This window comes from Haliaeetus albicilla, chromosome 16 (genome assembly GCF_947461875.1).
Source record: "Haliaeetus albicilla chromosome 16, bHalAlb1.1, whole genome shotgun sequence".
In the NCBI taxonomy this organism is placed as follows: domain Eukaryota; kingdom Metazoa; phylum Chordata; class Aves; order Accipitriformes; family Accipitridae; genus Haliaeetus; species Haliaeetus albicilla.
Window position 1 is genome coordinate 17,210,574 of NC_091498.1, and position 20,131 is coordinate 17,230,704.

Below are 20,131 nucleotides of genomic sequence, written 5' to 3' on the forward strand. Positions count from 1 at the left end.
TGGGGTTTTGTAAGATCTTTATCTTGTTTTTAAAACAACTATTCATTTTAAAAGAGCAGCATCTGGTGCAAAGCAACTGCCAACTTAATATTTTTTTAATATTTTTGGATACAGGTGATAAAATATTTTAAAGGAAAAGATATACCAGGAATAGTTCATATATTTCTTTTACCTAAAATTCAATTTTCAGTATGTGAAAAATTTCTGTAGCAGCTTCAATGATAATGCGGGAAATGGTGTATAACATTGCTATTTTAAAAAAACAGCAATTTTATTGCACTTTGCTGTTGTGAAATATTGAAAGTAGAAAAAGGATCCTCTTCATTCTTATATTTGCAAATGACCTGATGAAATTTAAAATCAAAGCACTTAGCATATGTAAGTGAACTTCACTTTTCCCATAGCAATAGCTTGAACAAGGTAAACCAATAATACGGGTTTTGTCATGCAGCCCCAGTAGGGCTTTCTTAAGTTATGAAATCAAATCAAACATGCCTAAAAAACACACTTATCTTTATGTTCAAAGACAGTTACTTTCCTTTAATTGTTTGTAGCTGTATGACTTTCCCTTTGGAGGTAGCGTGCCGTAGGAAACATCAGACAATTCTAATACCTTTAGGGAAAAGCTCCAAACCCACATTAGGCAGGCTCTGTACTGTCCTGCCAAGGTAGCTTGGGGAAAGGAACGGTCTGGTTTGCAGTCACCCCTGTTTTCTCCCAGGCTCTGCATGTCAGTGCAATCTGCGGGATTCAGATTTTTTAAAATCAGATGGTGCCTTGTCCTGCGGAATATTGAACAGGAACCTGTGTGGTATAAACCATGATTTCAGGGTGTTGGTATGTGTTTGTAGCCCATGCTGGAGTGTTTCCGTAGACCAAGCTAGACTGCACTTTGTCTTGTAGAATCAGCCCTAAATGCCTAAATACACCTTCAGGAGCCCAGTTTAAGAACCGAAGTTTGTCAGTGTTGGATCACTCTTGTATCTGTTCCTCAGCTCTGCTTATGTTCCCTGCCACTGTCGGAACTAAACTAAAGCTCTGAATCCAAGCATTTCCAGCTTGGAAATATTTGCCCATAGACTGGGATGTACTTCCATCAGTAACATGCTGTCCTCTTGATGCACAGGGGAGCAGAGTAACTTCAGGTATTTGTTTTAAGTATATTACCTTAGAAATAGACAGGAAGAAATTGCACAGGGAACACATTTTCCTTATTTAAGTTCAAAAATAAATATAGCTGTAACCTAAACGTGTATTTATCAGCATTGATGCCCTTTGGCCTTACTCCAGTGGACTTTTCTCACTGACTTCAGTGGGAAAAAGATGGACTCTGCATAGGAAATCTGTGAATATTTTTTTCTTCTTCACCCATCCATCTATTTTGGGATGTGCTAAATGCTTGTTCTCTGTTGTAACATTAACACCAGTATGTGGAAACTTGGGTTGCTAAAATAAATCAGTGAAATGCAATATACATGACTTCACATGGAACTGCATGTACATTGTTGAGCACAGGCAGGCGCCCCATGTCCACCCTGCCGTGCCAGCTTTACAGCCAGGTACACACTATTGTGTTCCGCAGAGGTGGGGTGCTGGAGTGAGGCAGGCATGAACTTTGTGTTGCCGACATGTATAGAGTCTCTGTAGTTCCTCAGCTGGCCGAATATTTCTTGGTTGCCATTACGCCACAGTAAAACTGATACTTTCACCAGTCTCAGAGTATGGGGATGGCAAAGTCTACAGTATTTCACAAAAGCATCTTTTGATCTTTTGCATTGTGGGCCTGACGGAATGTTCGCTGGAGGCAATGAAAATTTTATTGTTGATGTGCGAGGTATTGATTTGTGAGGCTCTAACTGTGTCTCTTTAGTTTTTGTAAGTTAGCGATATTGACTTCAAACTAACCTGTGGCATTTTTCTGACCTCAGTAGAGATCCTCCCTATTCATGCTAGTATGAATTAGCACATTTACAAGTGCGTTTAATTTTTATTTTTAATGGAAAAAATGAAAGGGGTGAGCTCAACCTTTATGGGCTGGACTGTTACAAAGTTGGACTTTGATGAAGATATTGAGGGGCCAGTCCTGCCTCAGAGTCCCCTCCAATCCGTGGGAGACTGGCCAGCTCCGCAGAGTGGTCCTGTACCTCAACGACAATTTATCAACCACGGTCACACGCGCACGGATGAGGAAGCAATCCCTGGGGCTGCTACCTTCCCTGCCCCTCTGGCTTCGGATAAGACGGCAAGTTCAGAGCACCCCTCTGCCCCAGGAGGAAAGAGGAGCAAGTGCGTTGCTCTGCTGGACACAAGGCTGCTCACTCCTCTTCTCTCCATGGAGCACTGATATTCAAGGCCCTTACAACTAAAGGTCTGGGAGACATTCCCATGGACTTAGCTGTTCCCCCTTTCTTTTTCCTGTTTAAGAGGTAAGAGCTGCACAAATTCCCTCTTTAATAGTCACCTAAGAGAGAAAACAACAAATAATCTGTCATCAAAGTATTTAGAGCTGATGACGATATCTGGGTTGGTTTTTGGGGTGCGGTTTGTTTCTTTTTTTTTTTACTGTGATGTTTAAACAAAATCCATAAATCACAGTCATATGACAAGAAATGGGTTGTTTCACATTGGCTGTAGCTGCTGGTTATTCTTGTCCAAATGTACAGAAATGCCCTCATGGTTACTTACCAATGACAACCTGCTCAGGGCTTAACATTTTTCAGTTTCATGGCAAGCTTGCAAGGTTACACATATATACTGAATGAAACATAGCCCACTGGTTATTTTTAGAGAGGCTCTAAACAAGAAGTAAATCCCTGGAGTAGTGCTGCCAGAGATGGCGTAAAGTTCAAATCCAAATTAAAACTGCCTATCTTTGGCCTAAATTCCAACCTAAATTTGAGGAAAACTGTGATCTATACCTGAACTTTATGACAAAAAATCCTTTGCAATTATTTTCTAGCACCTAAGAATATATGAATGTGGTACAAACACTTGAAAATTAGACCTTGAGTGAAAAATCTGAACATTTGTCCAAGAATGTAGTACCTGATCTTGTGAGATACTGTTGTGTAACTTTAGGTTATGATAGCTGCACTGGAATTTGGAGAGTCTAATTTATTGTGAATCCTAGTTCTAACACATCTTTGTAAGATCAAGTCGTATAATGTAATCGTAAACTTTGGGGGGAGGAAGAGAAACATGCTTATTTACCTTACAGATCTCTTTAATAATGACCTCTGATGGACAAGACTTGGTTTAGAAATCACCAAGATACAATATGAAGTAAGTAGAACCCTTTTCAGCAATATATTTATGCAAAGTAGTTGAAAGTAGTGCAACTGAAGCATGTTCTTGACTTCTTTGCTGAATCAGAGCCTGCATCTTCTTCCTGCCAAGGCAGCAATCTCAATACCACTCCTAAATGCACTAGTAATTCTAGAAGCCCTAATGAAAGTCAAGATAACACCACAGATTTTATAAATAAGGGTCTTTATTTAGAATACTGTTGAAAACATTCTTGGCAACCACATCGTATAAATATATAAAGTTAAAAGTTTGACACAACAAACCAAGCAATATTAAATATTTTTTAATTTTTTTTCCCCTTTTTGTTTTGTGTTTAATTTTTGCTTATGTTTCTTTTTTTTCTTTCTTTTCGTCTTTTTTTTCCTTTTTTTGCAAAGCAACTCTTATTTACAGTTATACAAAAAGTTTTATAAAAAATGGTCCACAACCTTATTTTGGCCAGAACGGGAGTAATAGGAAGGATCTGTCATGCCACACCACTGTTGTAGGTTTCTATTCTCCTCTGCATTCAGGAGCCAGGTTCCTATTCCCCAAAGCTGAGATTTAACATTGGCCATTTCATGGTATACAATTTTATCTCTAGACATATTAAATAACTTTAGCGTAACAACCAATAAATAACTAGGTGTATCTTGAAGTAATACAGGTTTGAAAAGTTATATATTTGAAGGAATTTTCAGTGATATTTTAAAACTGGAACAAGTCTTCAGAAGTCTTTTTAGTCTTAGAAGGCAGGTCTTGGAGCATGGCTGAACAGAGCAATTTGTTTTCAGTGCAGTCCAGCTGGACCTGCCTTTATAGCACTTGGTAGATAGGGTTGCTGCCGCTGCTGCTGTTATCCTGCGGAAGTGGGGTGCAGTTGGTGGGGGAAGGAATTTGGGCTCCGCTGTCATTCAGACTCGCTCCTTCTGGGGGGGAACAGGGACTCCCTTCAGCAACAGTTTCCACTGGAGGCAGTATAGAACATGTGGAGTTATCTGTGGAAATCCTCTCTACAATGCTTGAGAGGCAATCAAGGCTGGAAACAACAGAACTCTTCCCATGCTTTGGATCTAAAAAACAGACAAAAAGGTGCTCAGTTTATCCAACGGGTATTTAACGTCAGTAGGATGTCGTTCTTTCATAAAACACCAGTGAGTGCCTGACAGTATGCATCTGTGAGCATGTAAAGATTCAGAGGAAATGAATATTGGTGAAGGATGCCAATTATCAGGAAACAGATTGTAATTTGCAAAATGGAAGAGACACGCGACCAAAGTATGCTACTTTTGGGACAGGGTGGATCCAGGGCTTCACTTCAGTCCATAGAAAGGGAAGGGAAGATTTGAAATCAATTGACAATTTCTCCAGTTTGGATCAATGATAGATAGAAGTCTTCATGCAAAACATGGTTAAACACTGAAAATTACTTGAAGAGAGGAATACATTTTTTATCCAGATGTTATATTTGCAAAATAGGAAATGCAGCTCTAACATATCCCCCTATTTGCAAATACATCTAGAGGAAATCCAATGCTTCTACTAGCATCAACAGCTCGCTGGCTGAAAAGGCAGGTTCCTCTTTCAGCCCAGCTGGGCTCAGCTGAACAACTGGGGACAGAGACGGCATGGGGAAGTTTGCTGCATTGACTGCCTCAGTCTCCATGTTTCACATGGCTGTTACGGCACATACTCACCATTTGGTGATTCTGTGTAGTAGCTGCTGTCATAGCTGTTTCTTCTGCGAGAGCTGCAAGGAGGCCCGCTGTACTCCATCTGGAAAGGAGAGCAATCTGAGTGAGGTCACTGGTTGGGGACAGCATTTACTGAAATCCCAGTAACCATCCAATTTCTTATTTCAGTCCCTAGACTGTGCCATCATTCCAGTCCTGGCTGAAATGCCATCAAATTGTAGTTTCTTTGAATGAGGCAGAACTTAACTTGGCTAGGAGGGGATTCACCTCAGAATATTTTATATGGCACAGCTGTTCCAAGGGAAAATTACCATTGTTGTTGTATTGAATGCTGTAGCTTACAAATGAGATGAGGTTTTCCAGCATTCTGATCAGATACTGTCCTACACATATCTTCAATTTACAACAAGGAGACCGAAAGGGTAATGAGTCTCTTTTTGGTTTAATTTTTGAAGGTTTTTCCAAACATGAGTTCCTCTTAAAAAGCCTCTAGTCTACCTTTGTCCCTTGTTATTTCCTTTAGTTTCTCTTCCCATTTCCATTTTGTAGAGAAAAATCCCCCAAACATTGACCAATATCTTTGTTTCCAATACTTTAATCCACAATGAAATTACGCTTTCTGACAGAAGAAAAAGGCTGTATTTTGAGGAGGGATCATTTGTGTAAATCTGCTCTCCAATCTGCCAACTATCTCATAATCGCAGATGTTCAACTCAGTAATGATTATCCCCACCACAGCACAGAAAAAAATCTCAGGTCTTAAAGTGCTGCCAATATCCCATCCCAGACAGCTGTCCTGCGCTCGAGTCACCACATCCCACCACCCCAGAGCCAGACCAGAGTCCGAGCCTATAGCCCCAGTGAAAAGATGCAGCGGTGAGACGCCCTCTCTGGCACCCACCCTTCTTCTCCACTCCCCATAACATAAAAACAAGACTGAAAGCCTGGGGTCTCCTTCCTATTGCTGGTAATTGCCTAGGGAGGGGATGAAGTGTGAGGAGAAATAGAGAACCTTTTTCTTAAGGCTCAAGAAAAACAACTCCTTTTGCTTAGACCCTTCTCCTGTTATCATGACGAACGGCAGAAAACAAAACCCAGACTCTTAGCAGTTCCCCTGCAACTACCATGACCAAGGGGGACCTTCCTCTCTGCTGTCCCTAGAGGATTCGAAGGAAATGATACAGCAGGAGATGGAAACAGAGATGCCCCAGGAACTACAGGAGCACAGGCAGGGCTCAGACCTCACCATGCCCCCAGGTACCCATCACAGGCAGCTTCCCAAAGTGCTCCCCCAGCAGCTCTCCCCTGGCTCCCCCAGGATACAGGGGGACCTGCCTGACTTCACATCCCAGGGAAAAAAGAAGTGTGGAAAAGATTTTTTTCTTTCCCAGAGATCCTGGCATGTGGGGACCCCACCTCCCTTTGCTGCTGGAGCTCAAGGCACGAGAAGGGACTTTGTCTTCTGCCTGGGGAGGTACGGAAGGCAGCTGCTATAGGAAAGGCAGGAGGTGACTCGCCCTGCGCAGGTTTGGACCAACAGCGTCTGGGGCACCTCGGTGGCAGGGTGTCCTCCCTGGGGCACTCACCATGCCATCGGAGCAGTTGGAGCGAGGGCTAGAGGCATCTGATTCCCCGCTGTAGTGCTCCAGCACCGGGTAGTAAGCGTCCTCCTGCTCCCGCAGCAGCGCCTGCAGGCTCTCGATGTAGCGAATGGCGTTGCGCAGGATCTCCACCTTGGGCAGGCGCTGGTTGGGGTTGGTGGAGGTGCAGCGCTTGAGGGTCTCAAAGGCTTCGTTGACCTTGCTGAGCCGCCGCCGCTCCCTCATGGTGGCAGCCTTACGGCGGTCGGCGTTGGTGGTCTTCCTCTTGCAAGCCTTGCAGGCCCACAGCAGGCAGCGGCCAGCCTGGTGGTGCCCGCTCGGCGCTCGGACGTGCTCCTCCTCGTGCGGGTGCCCGTGGTGGTGCCCGTGGTGGTGCGGGTGCTCCTCGGGCTTCAGCAGGCCCCCCACGTGCACCAGCCGGGGGTCCAGGTCCTCGAAGAAGTGCATGTCCGACGTGTTGAAGCACGGGTCGTCGTAGAAGTCATCGGCGGCCGCGAAGGAGCAGAGGGAGCCCTCCGTCATCTCCATGGGGCCCAGTAAGTCCATGGGGGCGGCGGAGGAGACGGCGGCTGGGCCAGAGGGGGCGAGGGAGGGGATCAGAAGAGAGGGGGCTTCGATCGGGCTGTTCAGCGGCAGCCACCGTCCGGGCGGCTGCGCGGAGCGGAGGCCCTCACACCCGCTCCCAGGCGAGGCCACCAGCGCTGGCTGCTGCTGCCGCCGACCCCCTCCCCAGCCGCGCCGGTCCGGGAGCGCCACTCGAGGCCGTATTTATGCCGGAGCCCCCCCGGCGCGGCGGGTCGGGTCGGGACGGGACGGGGCGGGGCGCGGCGCGGCGGGGCGGGGGCCGCGGCCGCCGGAGCCCCCGGAGCAGCGCGGGGGGGGCGTGGGGGCGGCGGGGCGCGGTGTCCCGCGGGCGCGGGGCGCCGTCGGGGCGGTGTTGCCGGCGCTCGGGCTGTTGCAGAGCTAACGCCAGCCGCTGCCGGCGCTCGGCTGCACGGTTGTCCTTTTTTTCCCCCCTCTCCGCTTTTTTTTTTTTTTTTTTTTTTCCTCCCCCCCGCTTTAAGCAGCCTTCCTGCCCAGCCAGTCAGGGAAAGCAAGGCTCCCCGATGCCCGAAGGTGCCGGCAGCCGCGGAGCGCTTGCCCCGGGGGACAGCGGTGCTCCCCGCTTCTCCCGCACGCCCCGGCGGGGCCGCGTTGCGGCGCCTTCCCCCGCGCGTCCCGGCCGGTGGTCGGCGGCGGCGCCGCGCACCTCGGGGCAGGGCTGCGGCAGCGGCTCCGCCGGTTTCTCCCGGGGAAGAAACCCCCAGCCGCGGGACGGGTTTCTCCGCGCCGGCCGCGGCTGTGCGGCTCTGCGGCCACAGGGTAACTACCGCGGGGGCGTTCGCGAGGGCGGACAGTGCGGGCGGCACCTCAGGGCGGCGGCGAGGCGCCGGGGCCGGGGGGCCGCCGCGGAGGGCCGGGGCCGTGCCCGCGCCCGCCCCGCGAGGGCAGCGGGTGCGGGCGGAGAGGCACGACGGAAAAGGTCGTGGCCGGGGGGAGCCAGCGGGGCGGCGGCGCTCAAAATGGCGGCCGCCTGGTGGCGCTGCGCTCGGCGGGAGGCGGCGGCGTGACATGGCCGCCTCTAGGGGGGGGTAGCGGCCCGCCGCCCTGGGCCGCCCTAGGCCGGGGGTTCCCCCCGTCACCTCCGCGCCCTGAGCGGGGGCTGTGGGATGGGGCAGGAATTAGGGGCACGACTCCCCCAGGAGGGTGAGGGGCCGCCGGGTCTCCGGGACAGGGAGGGGAGGGAAGGAGGTAGCGGGCCTGTCCAGGAGAGACGTTACTCTGGAGCCCAGGTGCTCTGCTCTCACCTGGGGAAAAAAATTTCCCAGCAGAAAAAGCGGATGTGTCTGGGGCCCGTTGAAGTGTGTTAGCCTTTTTCTCGGGAATCGGGGTGTCCCTGCCCACGTCTGACCCAGGTGCAGGTGCAGTTCAGAGATACATACCGAGGATGGAAAATGTTCTGCAAGACTCAAGCGCAGTTATTGAAACTATTTGACCTCAGAGCAAAAAGAGGTTGTGTGGGAGGGTGAGGTCTGGAGTGGCTGAGACACTCAGCCTAGTGCCTGAGCAAGTTTCAACCCTATTTATGACAGGAAGTATTTGATTCCTCCAGTAAACCAATGTAGTAATGGTTTAATAACAATGTACTGGAGGAGAGCTGAGGCCCAATTCAGCTATCACTTCAGCGAATTACTCTTTTCACATGAGCTACAATGTATAAATTTGCATTTCAGGTTCCTCTTTCAACTTAAGCCTCTGTTTACCTTTATTCTGAAGTCTTTGAAGTGATTGATTTCACCTGGTGAAGTAGCATTTTGCTGTGCATTAGTTGCACTGCAACTGGATTGCTTGTGCACCAAGACTTTGTTATTTCAGGTAACTAGCAGTGGCAGAGTTTGGACCTTGGAGAAATGGGATGATTTTTGGTAACATCTCTCAAGGGTGCCAGAGTTTTTACTCTGGTTTTGGAATATCATTTGAGATGAGAAACTCGGTTCTTTTTCCAATACGGAAGCACTTTTTAGCAATTCAACTGTGTGATTTCATTGACTTCATGGTTAAAATAGTTATGGGTATTTTTAATGTACCATGAGCTGAAATTAATCTCCATTCTGCAGTTATAAATGTTGGTGAAATTTCAACTCATTCAAAACCAGAGGCAAAACTCTGTCTTCACTGGGCCAAAGACTGAGAGAATCTGAAAAGGTAAAAAACATCCATCAATGATCTAGTCCCCAGTCCCTGTGCCTATGACTTCTCAGAGGGGCTATTGTGATAGTGGCTTCTTTTGTCGTTATATGATTTGGTTTTTGCAAAAATTCCTAATCCGCAGTCGCCATTTTCTACTTACTTAAATGTCTTTGAGTACAGACAAAGATAAGCACTGTTAGTCACATTCTGTCATTATCGATGAAAGAGAAAATTTTTATTTAAAAAAATAAGTATATGTTTTAGACTCTGTACAAATTCATTCTTTCACTGTATCCAATGCTGAAAAGTGATATGTCCCAAGGAGATCAGCTATTGACCACCCTGATACATTTAGAAGAGTATCTCTCAGCTGTTTCTGAGAGGCAGAGTAGCAAGCTTGTGGAAACACTTCACTGTTATCACAGAGGTTCTTTGATCCAGAAGGAATGAACAGAATTATTTTTTTTTTAAATCTTTATTGAACAGTTAAAAAAGTAAAAATTATTTGTATTCAAAATAGTGCTAGGTATACAATAATGCATAATAAGTATAAATGAAAAATAGTTGTATGCTTTAACAACTGAACATGTAAATTGGGATATCAAGGCTTGGTGCTGGCTGTGTGACCCACTCAAGACACTTAAACTCTCTCCAGATCATTTGTGGAAAAGGTAATTTTACCTAGTATTTAGCCAGTGTTGTAGTGTATTCTGCCACTGTGCGTTTCTAGGTTATATCTGACCTCAGGAAAAGGCACTCTGGGACTTGCGCATATAGTGGTTACCTTGGGCAAAGTGGTAACAAATGGTGGGCCTTGGACAAGCAATACAAGGAGACTGCCAGTAATTGCCCATGAATGTGCTTAAGTGCATGAATTCACCTAAGTGAAAAAGTCAGGAGAAGGCTGTGACCAGACAGTGAATTCTCCTTGGAGTGATCTTCCAGTGAAGGTGCCCTTGAGGACTTCTTCCCTGCTGCTGCCACCTAACTAACATTCACTTTACAGTATTATTCCCAAAGGTGGGTTTGTCCAGAAAGATGTTGCCTTGTATGGTGGGACCTGAAAAGAAGTCCTTGGCAAAGAATAAATCCTGAGGTGCTCTTCTCAATTTTGTGTGGCCATAGTGGAGAGGGTGAAGGACAAGCATGATCCTCACCTAGAGACTTTAAGTGAATTCCTAACTCTGAGAGTAGGCAGCAGCAAGGGCCCTTTCTGTGCAACCATCGGTGGTGCTTATGGCAAGTATGCCATTGTTAATACCTGTTTGGAAGCCTCTGTGGCTGTAACTCATAATTTCAGTAAAGATTAGGTCTCTCCAGAGCTTTCAGTTTGGATGCTATATTTAGGGTACTGGTGCTGCTATAGTTATTCTGAGCTGCCCCAGACTGTGTGTTTGGATAGTTGGGCATTGCTTTAGAAGTACAGATACAGAGTGTGTGTATGAACAAGCGTTCAGCAGAGGAAGAAAATTTGTAGTTTCTGTAAGTGTTGTTGCCCTTATACCTGTTCCACATTCATCCTTCATCTCCTTTTTTTAGGGTGTGATTGAAAAGGAAGCTGGGAAGGTGGAGGCAGATTGTACTTCCTATGCTGAGAAGCACGGACAGACTCATCCTATACACAATAGACAGGTATTGTTAACAAAGTTTGAGATATTCACAAGCATATGTGTTCTCTCAGAAGCAGCAGCATGTGGACAACAAGAGCTTGTTATCTACAGTAACTGATTTGATTTCTGTTTTTCAGAGGATAGAGACTGTGAAAATAGCTGATTGTGAGTTTATCTAAAATTAACAGAATTGTCTCTTCAGGCAGAGGGCCCAGAAAGTGTTTTGGAAAAGAGAGAAAGACCTAAAATCTGAGAATGTGTGGATACATTTGGCTAGAAAGATGAATATGAGAAGAGTCTCTGAGAAATAGACATGGCAGTATTTCAGAGAAAAAGAAGAGGCAAGTAACTCTTGCTTTGAAAAATTTAAATGTTGGGCTCCTTGTTATGTTGGAATTCATTTAAGGTAAAGGACAGTCTTAAGTCCTGGAAACCATGGAGGAGGCTGCACCTACATTTCAGAAGGTCACCAACTCTTAAAGGAGAAGACTGTTGTAGAAGTAGGTCAAACATTACCAGTAGTATTTGAAGTGGTTTTATATGGTACTAGTTTATAATTCAGATAGTAGCTTTGCTCTCTTCATACTCTGTATTTTAATACTGAGAGGGATGGGTTCCATTGCTCTCACTCATGTTGAGTTGCAGTCAGTGGAACTAATAGTTGAGTAAGGTACGCTCAGCATGAGGATGGGTGATGGAATCTAGCCCAGATGGAAATATCTTAAAACTACTGCTGTATTAGAGAGCAGCCATCTCAAAACAGGCAAATCTAGCATGTTGCTAAAAGTGCTTCAAGCCATTTTTGTGGCACACTGCAGTATTTTTACAGATGAATACAGGGGCTGTTTTAAAGTGATCTCCCCCTGCCCCCCCCCAAGGTTGAATCACATTAACAGAAAGACTGGGAAAGCATCTGTGTTGTAATTGTCTGCCCTGTGTTACACCACCAACAGAAAGTAGGTGGGCTAATGCAGTTCTGCAGAAGTGGCTACTTAACTGCAGCTGTGTATAAAAGAGTTTACTGAAAATGTTTCATTGTGCAGTGTTCTTAATGCAGTTTTCTGACATTTATTTTCATTCTGTGGTCTACTCTTCCATCTTGTGCAACTTCCTTAGTAGTAGAGAAGTACTGGTGCAGTTCTGTATACATATGCAAAATCTCTTGGAGAAAAATACTAGCAGGCCTACGTGGTAAATGGAGTAATACAATGTAGCTGCAAAGTGCCATTTTGAACATTGAACTGAATTTATTTTCAAGCGTAATAGGAGTATCACTTACAGTATTACATAAAAGTATGAGACAATCTTTCAATGAAGCAAACCCCAATTGCATAAAAGGTGTTGTATATAATGACAGAAAAAAACTAGCTGCAGGCAGCTGATCTAGCCAATTGCTCTTCTTAAGTGACCTTGGTAGCTAGTGTACAGAAAAAGAAGCACTCCTGTAGGAGATGAATGGAAGGAATTTGGACACCTCTGAACTTTAACCAAGCTAGCTAAAGTAAAGGCCTTAGGTGTGGTGGTGCTAATAGCCCCCCCAATTAAACACTGCCCTAACTGAAATGCAAAACTAATGAGTGGCCTCTCTCCATGATGAACTTCAGTTAAGCGTGCTGCATTTTCACTAGGATCTTATTCCTCTACTGAGGACCAAGATAGGGAATAAAAGAAATAACAGTAGTACCATAATAATACCATAATTTAGCTAGCTGAAATAGGGGTCTGTATGGTAATTAAAGGAACCATCCTACATTTAAGTCTGGACAGAGCCCTAGAGCTAGTGTCTTCAGTGACACTTGCAAAGTAACACTAGAACCTGTAAAGATCACATCTAATGAGAACCCCTAATTTATCTCTCATCTGCTTTTGGAGGATGAGCAAATAACTGTGGAGAAAACCAGCACATTGTCTTATTCCCACAGCTGAGGAAATGTTTGCATCCTTCATCTTGGAGAAGTATACCACTAGAAGTAGCTGGGTGACAAGTAAATGAATTAGACTTATTTATTTAAATTGCTACTATGACAGAAATAAGACAAGAAAACTTTGTTTTAAAACAAGTCTTTTTAAAAAGTTCATTATTTTAGTATACTTGTTAGTAATGTAAAATATCTGTTAGTAATATGAAATATTTACTAATATAAAACTAAATCATTGGATTTTCTGCCACATAGAAGTTTCCTTGTACTAAAGTTTCTTTTTTTTTTAATAAAATTTATATATACTGTTAAAAATAATTTGCACTAACTAATCCTATTAATCATTTAAGACAGAAAAGAGGCTTAAAAGCTTTTGGCTTCTAGGAAGAATTGCATAGAAAAGTGTGACTAATGCCGACAATCTAGGCAACTAGCAACCTTGGTTGCTAAAATAAAATAATGGTATAGGCTAGGTTTTGAGCTGTGACTCAATAGAGGACAAGGGGACAGGGTGTAAAGCAGGAGGAGCGATACAGCACCGTGTCTCCTGAGTTCTGGTCTCAAGTCCAGCCTCCGTACAGGTCTGCCTTAGGAACTGCTCTGTAGCTGCAACAGCCACAGCATTAAAGGCCCTCCCTGCCCTGCTTCACTTTTGCTCCTGTCCCATCATTACACTGTGGCAGCGTGGTAGTGCAGTGTATGGTTGCATATATTGGCCCTATGCCATTTCTGTGCTGGTAAGATTCTCTCTGGGGTCGCTTCAGACCCTCTGCAGCTCCCGTACGCTGCTGGAGAGGTGGGCAGGGGCTACAGTGCTGACTAGACTCTGGCTCTATGCCTGTTCTGAACTCTTTCTGCAACCGGTCCATAAAGTAATCCCCAAGACTATTTCTGCCATCTTGGGAACAGTCAAGCCTGCGAGCATTGGTCAGCAGATCTCCCATCAGCTTGATCTTCCGGATTTTGGGCCCGATAAATTGTTTCTTGATAGTGCTTGCACTATGAGGGTCTGCATTTTCAATACTCAGGGCATAAAGCTCTTCAAAATATCGTATCATAGTTTTCCACTGTACCATTGCTACTTCCAGGGCTTTCATCAGACCGACTGCATACTCACAGTTTGGTTTCTAAAAACAAAGACAGAATTACATTTATTCAGAAGAACAGCTCGTCTTAGTGTATCATTGATGGTTTCCTGCAACTTACCTGGTGCTCTAAACAAGGTATGCTAGGATTTTGCAACAACTCCTAGTTTGGAGTATTTGTTTTTTGCCAAGTTGGATGGCTGTAAACATACAGAAGTGGCAGAACCCAAGCACTTTTTCAAAGAACAGAGATTTAGATAGCAGCAGCTATGCCTGAGGAGCATTATCACACCAGGAAACCCTATCATAGAATCATAGAACGGTTTGGGTTGGAAGAGACCGTAAAGATCATCTAGTTCCAACCCCCCTGCCATGGGCAGGGACACCTTCCACTAGACCAGGTTGCTCAAAGCCCCATCCAGCCTGGCCTTGAACACTGCCAGGGATGGGGCAATGTCATGGTTTAACCCCAGCCAGCAACTAAGCACCACGCAGCCGCTCACTCACTCCCACCCCCCCAACCCAGTGGGATGGGGGAGAAAATCAGGAAAAGAAATAAAACCTGTGGGTTGAGATAAGAACAGTTTAATAGAAAAGAAGAAACTAATAATGATAATGATAACACTAAGAAATGACAACAGTAATAATAAAAGGATTGGAATGTACAAATGATGCCCAGGGCAATTGGTCACCACCCACCAATCGACACCCAGTTAGTCTCTGAGCCGCGATCCCCCACCCCCACTCCCCCCAGTTTATATACTGGATGTGATGACACATGGTATGGAATACCCCGTCGGCCAGTTTGGGTCAGCTGCCCTGGCTGTGTCCTGTGCCAACTTCTTGTGCCCCTCCAGCTTTCTTGCTGGCTGGGCTTGAGAAGCTGAAAAATCCGTGACTTTAGACTAAACACTACTGAGCAACAACTGAAAACATCAGTGTTATCACCATTCTTCTCATACTGAACTCAAAACATAGCACTTACCAGCTACTAGGAAGACAATTAACTCTATCCCAGCTGAAACCAGGACAGGCAACCACAGCCTCTCTAGGCAACCTGTTCCAGTGTCTCACCACCCTCACAGCAAAGAATTTCTTCCCAATACCTAATCTAAACCTACTGTGTTTCAGTTTAAAAACATTACCCTCCATCCTATCACTAGACTCCCTGTTAAAAGAGTTCCTCATCATCTTTCCTGTAGGCTCCCTTTAAGTACTGGAAGTCTGCCATAAGGTCTTCCCTGATTCAAACTGAATATTTAAAAAGGCCATCTTGAAAAACTTTCTATTTTTACTTTCCACAGCTTAACAACTGCTATGATAGGCCAAAGAAGAGCATTCTGTATCAACTATTTACAGAATGCTAGTTTGGCAGAGAAGAATCAGCCCCTTGGTCTTTAACAAATGAGGTGGGTTTGGTTTTTTTTGCTGATAACTTTGAGTTACTCCTTTGTACCTGTGCAAGCCTGAGTCAGATCTCTAGTTCAAATTCTATCTTGAGCTGTGCTCCAACAAGTCAACTACTACCCCAAGCTGGATGTTTCTTCTGCCTCCTTCCTTACCACATTTCTTAGGTGCTAATGGCTCCCAAACTTCTATTTAGTTTCAATGTGAAGGAGACAAGTGGGCTGTTTCAGCACAGTTTAAAGAGTCTCATAATCCATTACAGCACACTAGAAACAGCAGCCTGCAGCTGAGTGAAAGAAAAAGGGGGCCATTGTTCATATTCTTTTGGGCTCCAAAGCAACCACGTAGAATTAGGACTGTATGTCTGACAGTTTCTAGGCATCACAGTCAAGAACAAAACCATGTACGCTAATAAGACAGAAAAATTATATCTGGAAATTTAACAGCAGATGAATGCAGAGATCTGAAGTAACAACAATATAATGCAAGATGTCAAGAGTAATTACTGGGGATTGCAACTGCTTGAAAGCTTGCTGTCTACTACGCACCTGGATGGTTTTAGAACAGTAATGGCCGCCTCTTTCTTGCTGATACTTCATCAAAGCCTCTGCGGCTTTTCTCTCTTCCAGAGCTTGATGCAAGAAGAACTTTGAAACATTTGGTAGAGCCACATGTGACTGATCAAAATATTCACCCTAAGCACACAAAACATGAATGTTAAGATTTGTTGGAGACGGGACTCACTTGCAGCAGAACATGGCTTTATCAGAACTCAGGAGACCCTTCTAATAGAAGTTGTTCTACCAGCACAAACACTTTGAAGACCTTAATATACATTTCTGCAATAAATGAAGTAAGTAGTTACAGTCTTAAATTAAAAATCTCTATACTTCTGCTAGAACTCCTTCTGTCCTTTAATACTAGACAGGTAACTGTAGTACTGATGTTCTCTCTCAGTAGCAGCCAGAGATCCTCAGAATATTTTATTTATGTGTGTGTGCGTTTTTCTGTTGTTGTGTTTTGTGTGAGTTTTTTTTTTTTTTTTTTAAACATAGTCTCAGCGCAGGGAACACAAGATTTATCCCTTCAGGTCAGCATTCCAGTGAAAAGTTAGCTTTCAAAGGTATGAGAAAGATGCGGCAAATACTGAAAAGAGAACAAGCACAACTTCGCATCCGTTTATCAGCTTCATTATGGATAATGTTATTCCAAAATAAATACTGCTAATGAACTATACTGTATACACCTTTAATATTATATGTAGCTCATGCCTAGGAATACTTAAGAGGTATTACAACCCTAAACCCACTGCAGGCCTTGTTCTATTCTGTATGGGAAAGTAACAACTTTAACCACTGCAATATTTCGCTATGCTAATAGATCTATCAGTTCTTACATTAGAATAATTTTATCCATGGTATTGCTGTCCCATAAAGAGAATGTATTGGAGACAGGTAGCAAAGGAGAGCCACCAGGTTATACTAGTTTCAGCATTGGCTCTGCACAGCTCTGATGTGGAGAATGAGAGGCAGCACCAGGAATATGCCAGGAACCAAATTGAGGGACCTACAGCATCTTGATCTGCTGGTTCCTTAAACATGCATATGCAATACAGCACAGCTTTTGTCTCTTGGACGTACTCTGGATTGGAGTGCTGCATGTCAAGCTGTTGGCTTGTAGCCTGCCTAGGAGGGGCAAGGAACAAGTACGTGCATTTCATAAGTTTTTCTGCTTCTTATTGTCTTCCCCACTTTCATCTATTACCCTGCTTAAATATGAAATACTTGTGTTTCATCTATGTTACTCTGTTTAGAAAAAATGCAGAAAAGTTACAAACACAATACAAGTTTGTTTTTCTTACATTTTTATGGTCATCTGTGATGCCCCAAATCTGTGACACACATACACATGTGAGACCATAAACTATTCAAGAGAAAGTACATACTGGAATGTTTTATTAAGAACATTCATTACAATATCTGCATAATCTTTTTCCCCCCAGAGTCATTCATTCATGTTTCTGTTGACAGAAGAGTCAAGATTCAATGTTTTATAACCAGTTCCTCGGTGCAAGTGTGCTGCATGACTTCAGGTAGAGCACAAGTTACCACACCTGCCTAACTGTTAAGGTAAATCTATTATGTCAATCATTAACTATTTAAGATGTTTGCATTTCTAGGTTTGATTTGTCCACAGTCAATTTCTAACTGAATTTTCTTCATCCCATCCAGCTGTCAATCACTAGTATTATTTTAATCCACATGCTTAACTAGTAGTGGTTTTACTGCATACTTAAATTTTTTGGGGACTAATACTTGACACCAAGCTTGCTCAAAGGATCTTGGGGATATATTGCATATAGTTTGTGTTGCTTCTCAGTGCATGCTTGGCATCAGAAGGGATGGCATTGATCATTTTGGGTTTTGATTTTAATGGCTTTGTTAAGATAGATGTTGCCTTAAGATTTGACATGTAGCCAGTCACAATTTTGGCACGCATGTTACACAGTATCAGAGATAACTTTTTAAATTCATGTCCAACATTCCTGCCTGTGGAGCAAGGGAGCTGACAGCAGCGATCACAAACTGTGACTTCGCCAGTTAACCACACACAACTGTTTTACATACAAAGTTTGGTAAAAAAGCACCCAAGAGTCATATTCCAAAGCTGTCAGCGTTCCCCGTTTCTGTCCCTCTTTCCGCAGGCACAACTCTCTACGCGAATGACCCAAAACACACGAGCGCCTGATTCATCACCCGCTTGTTCCAGAGCTTCGGCGTTTTTGTAGCCGTGTCAGCGGCCGCCCCGGGTAAGTGCACAGGCAGCAGCGCGGGCCCGGCGCCGGCTGGCGGCTCCGACCGGAGCTCTGCTGCGCTGCAGGGCCCGGGCCCCAAGACAGCCCCCAGATTCCGCTGGGTCAAGTAACGGGCCAGGCACCGCTCTTCATCCCTGCCCGACTTTGAAACCCTCCCGAACCCCCGACAGCGCCGGCGGGACCTCCTTACCCACCCCGCCCGGCGCCCGCCCGGGCAGGGCGAGGGGGGACCCCCGCTGCGCCCTTGGCCGCCTCCCGGGACCTGACCTCCCCGCCCGGCCCCGGCCCCGGCTCCGGCCCCGGCCCGCCGCCTTACCAGCGCCTGCAGGCAGTAGGCGAGCTCCAGCAGGGCGCTGGTGACACCGCAGAGGCCTTCCTCCACGGCGGGCGGGAAGCTCTGCCTCACGCGGCTGCCGGGCAGCGGGCGGTGCGCCGGGCAGGCGGGCAGCGTGACGCGGGGCCGCTTGGAGCGCGGCTCGGCCATGGCGGGCGCCGCCATGAGGCCGCCGCGCCGCCCCGCCGCGCCGCCTGATATAGCCCGGGCACCTGGGACACACCTTGCCGCGCACGGCGGCGGCGGCGGCGGCGGCGGCGGGCGGGCCGCCCCCCTCCCCTCCCCGCCTCCCTCCCGGAGCGCGCCGACCCGAGGCGCGTGGGGCCGCCCGCCCGCCCTCGCCGGGGGCGGGCGGGGGCCGCCATTTCGTGCGCGCCCGCGGGCGGGCGCGGCGGGAGCCTGGTCCCGCGCGGCGAGAAGCCGGCGGTGCGCAGGTGCCGGGGCGGCCCACGAAGCGGTGCGGCCCCCGCGCAGGTCCCGTCTGCCCCGCGTCGGTTGCCAGGGCGGGAAGGGGCGACCGGTGACTCGGCATTTCTACAGCTCGTTTGAGGCGCGGTCGCCAGGGACGTCCACGCTTAAACACCTCCTTTAAATAGCGGGCAAAAGCGCAGCGCGGCAGTCGAGGCCGGAGTAGCTGATGGTCGCTCGCAGTCAGATGCAGTCGTGGGGAGGGAGCGATCTGTGAAAAAATCCAGGGACCTTAGCATGTATCTAAATATGTCTTGGCTACGGGGTAAATTCTTTATCTTTTTTGATTTAGCGCTAAAGATGTTTGTGTTGAACCAGTCCTATCTAGGCAGATTAAACCGTCTTCAGTATTTTAGTAACTAATAGTCCTCGGTTTGTACAGTAACTTCAAAATACAGGTTTCTGACTTTCTCAGCTGCTTTACTGTATGGATGGAGCGCTGCTTGTTACTGCTTGAGCATTTATTTACCTTTAATACATTCCAGCCAGTGGAGTGGAAATATGAGTAATCTCAACACCCTTCAAATTTCATAATTTTCTGTTCACTGACTTTCTGTTTAGTAAGCTTAATGTTACGTGCCTTTCTGTGGAATATTTTTCTAGCAGATCACCCCACTCACCCACAAACCCAGGATGCTAAGGGCAGAATCGTTACTCCATTGCACATTTTAATTGTTATTGGATCTGACTACCTAGAGCAGAGCACGTATCATCTGAGAGTAGTCCTGTGAAGATGTGAGAGAATTGGTCATGAGAAACTTTACATACTTCTTGTTCAGTGCCTCCATCTTGTATGCTGTTCAGCCCTCTTTGTTCACTCTAATTGTCCATTTTTCCATTCTTCTGATTCTTCATGCTATAGTTAGAAGTTTCAGCAAATAGTGTGCTAAGTTTACTTTAAAAAAACCCAACATTTAAGCATATGAGTAAAACTGCATGTGAGTAAAGCATACCTGTAATGTTTGCAAGGCTAAAGTAAGTAACTAAATTCATAACTTATGATATATTCATTGACAAGACAGTTCAACAATATATGACCTTGTTCTGAAGTTCTCAAAAAGGGTCCTCTCTTTCGCTGGCACACTAGGGACTTTTGCTGGGAAGATGTACTACTAACAGTTACCTTTTAGCTCCCTCCGTTCCAACTGTCTCTGTTTTAACCAGTAAAATAGTTGCTAGTGTT

At 45.8% G+C, this 20,131-nt stretch overlaps 2 protein-coding genes and 1 long non-coding RNA gene across 5 annotated transcripts in view; 1 reads left to right on the top strand and 2 right to left on the bottom strand.

Annotated features, from left to right (window-relative positions):
• LOC138689269 (uncharacterized) overlaps positions 1–20,131 on the top strand; it is a 77,691-nt gene that overhangs the window by 9,596 nt on the left and 47,964 nt on the right. The window contains exons 4-12 of one of the 3 annotated variants that reach the window (XR_011328111.1): positions 2,051–2,426; positions 3,218–3,282; positions 8,854–8,995; positions 10,850–10,942; positions 13,928–14,062; positions 15,229–15,333; positions 15,961–16,184; positions 17,362–17,460; positions 18,036–18,140. This is a non-coding gene — a long non-coding RNA (uncharacterized lncRNA). Of the gene's footprint in view, positions 1–2,050; positions 2,427–3,217; positions 3,283–7,638; positions 7,943–8,853; positions 8,996–10,849; positions 10,943–13,927; positions 14,063–15,228; positions 15,334–15,960; positions 16,185–17,361; positions 17,461–18,035; positions 18,141–20,131 lie in introns of those variants that run through there. The other 2 variants (XR_011328112.1, XR_011328113.1) reach the window with 2 other exon arrangements.
• MYOD1 (myogenic differentiation 1) lies at positions 3,473–7,331 on the bottom strand. Its single transcript, XM_009925395.2, has 3 exons — positions 6,566–7,331; positions 4,983–5,061; positions 3,473–4,358 (listed from the first exon to the last, which is right to left on the bottom strand). The coding sequence occupies exons 1-3, from the start codon at positions 7,124–7,126 to the stop codon at positions 4,102–4,104; spliced, it is 897 nt and encodes a 298-aa protein (XP_009923697.2). The 5' UTR covers positions 7,127–7,331; the 3' UTR covers positions 3,473–4,101.
• LOC104325889 (ferritin light chain) lies at positions 12,143–18,745 on the bottom strand. Its single transcript, XM_069803719.1, has 3 exons — positions 18,463–18,745; positions 15,880–16,026; positions 12,143–13,966 (listed from the first exon to the last, which is right to left on the bottom strand). Exons 1-3 carry the CDS (start codon positions 18,643–18,645, stop codon positions 13,463–13,465), a joined length of 834 nt encoding a protein of 277 aa, XP_069659820.1. The 5' UTR covers positions 18,646–18,745; the 3' UTR covers positions 12,143–13,462.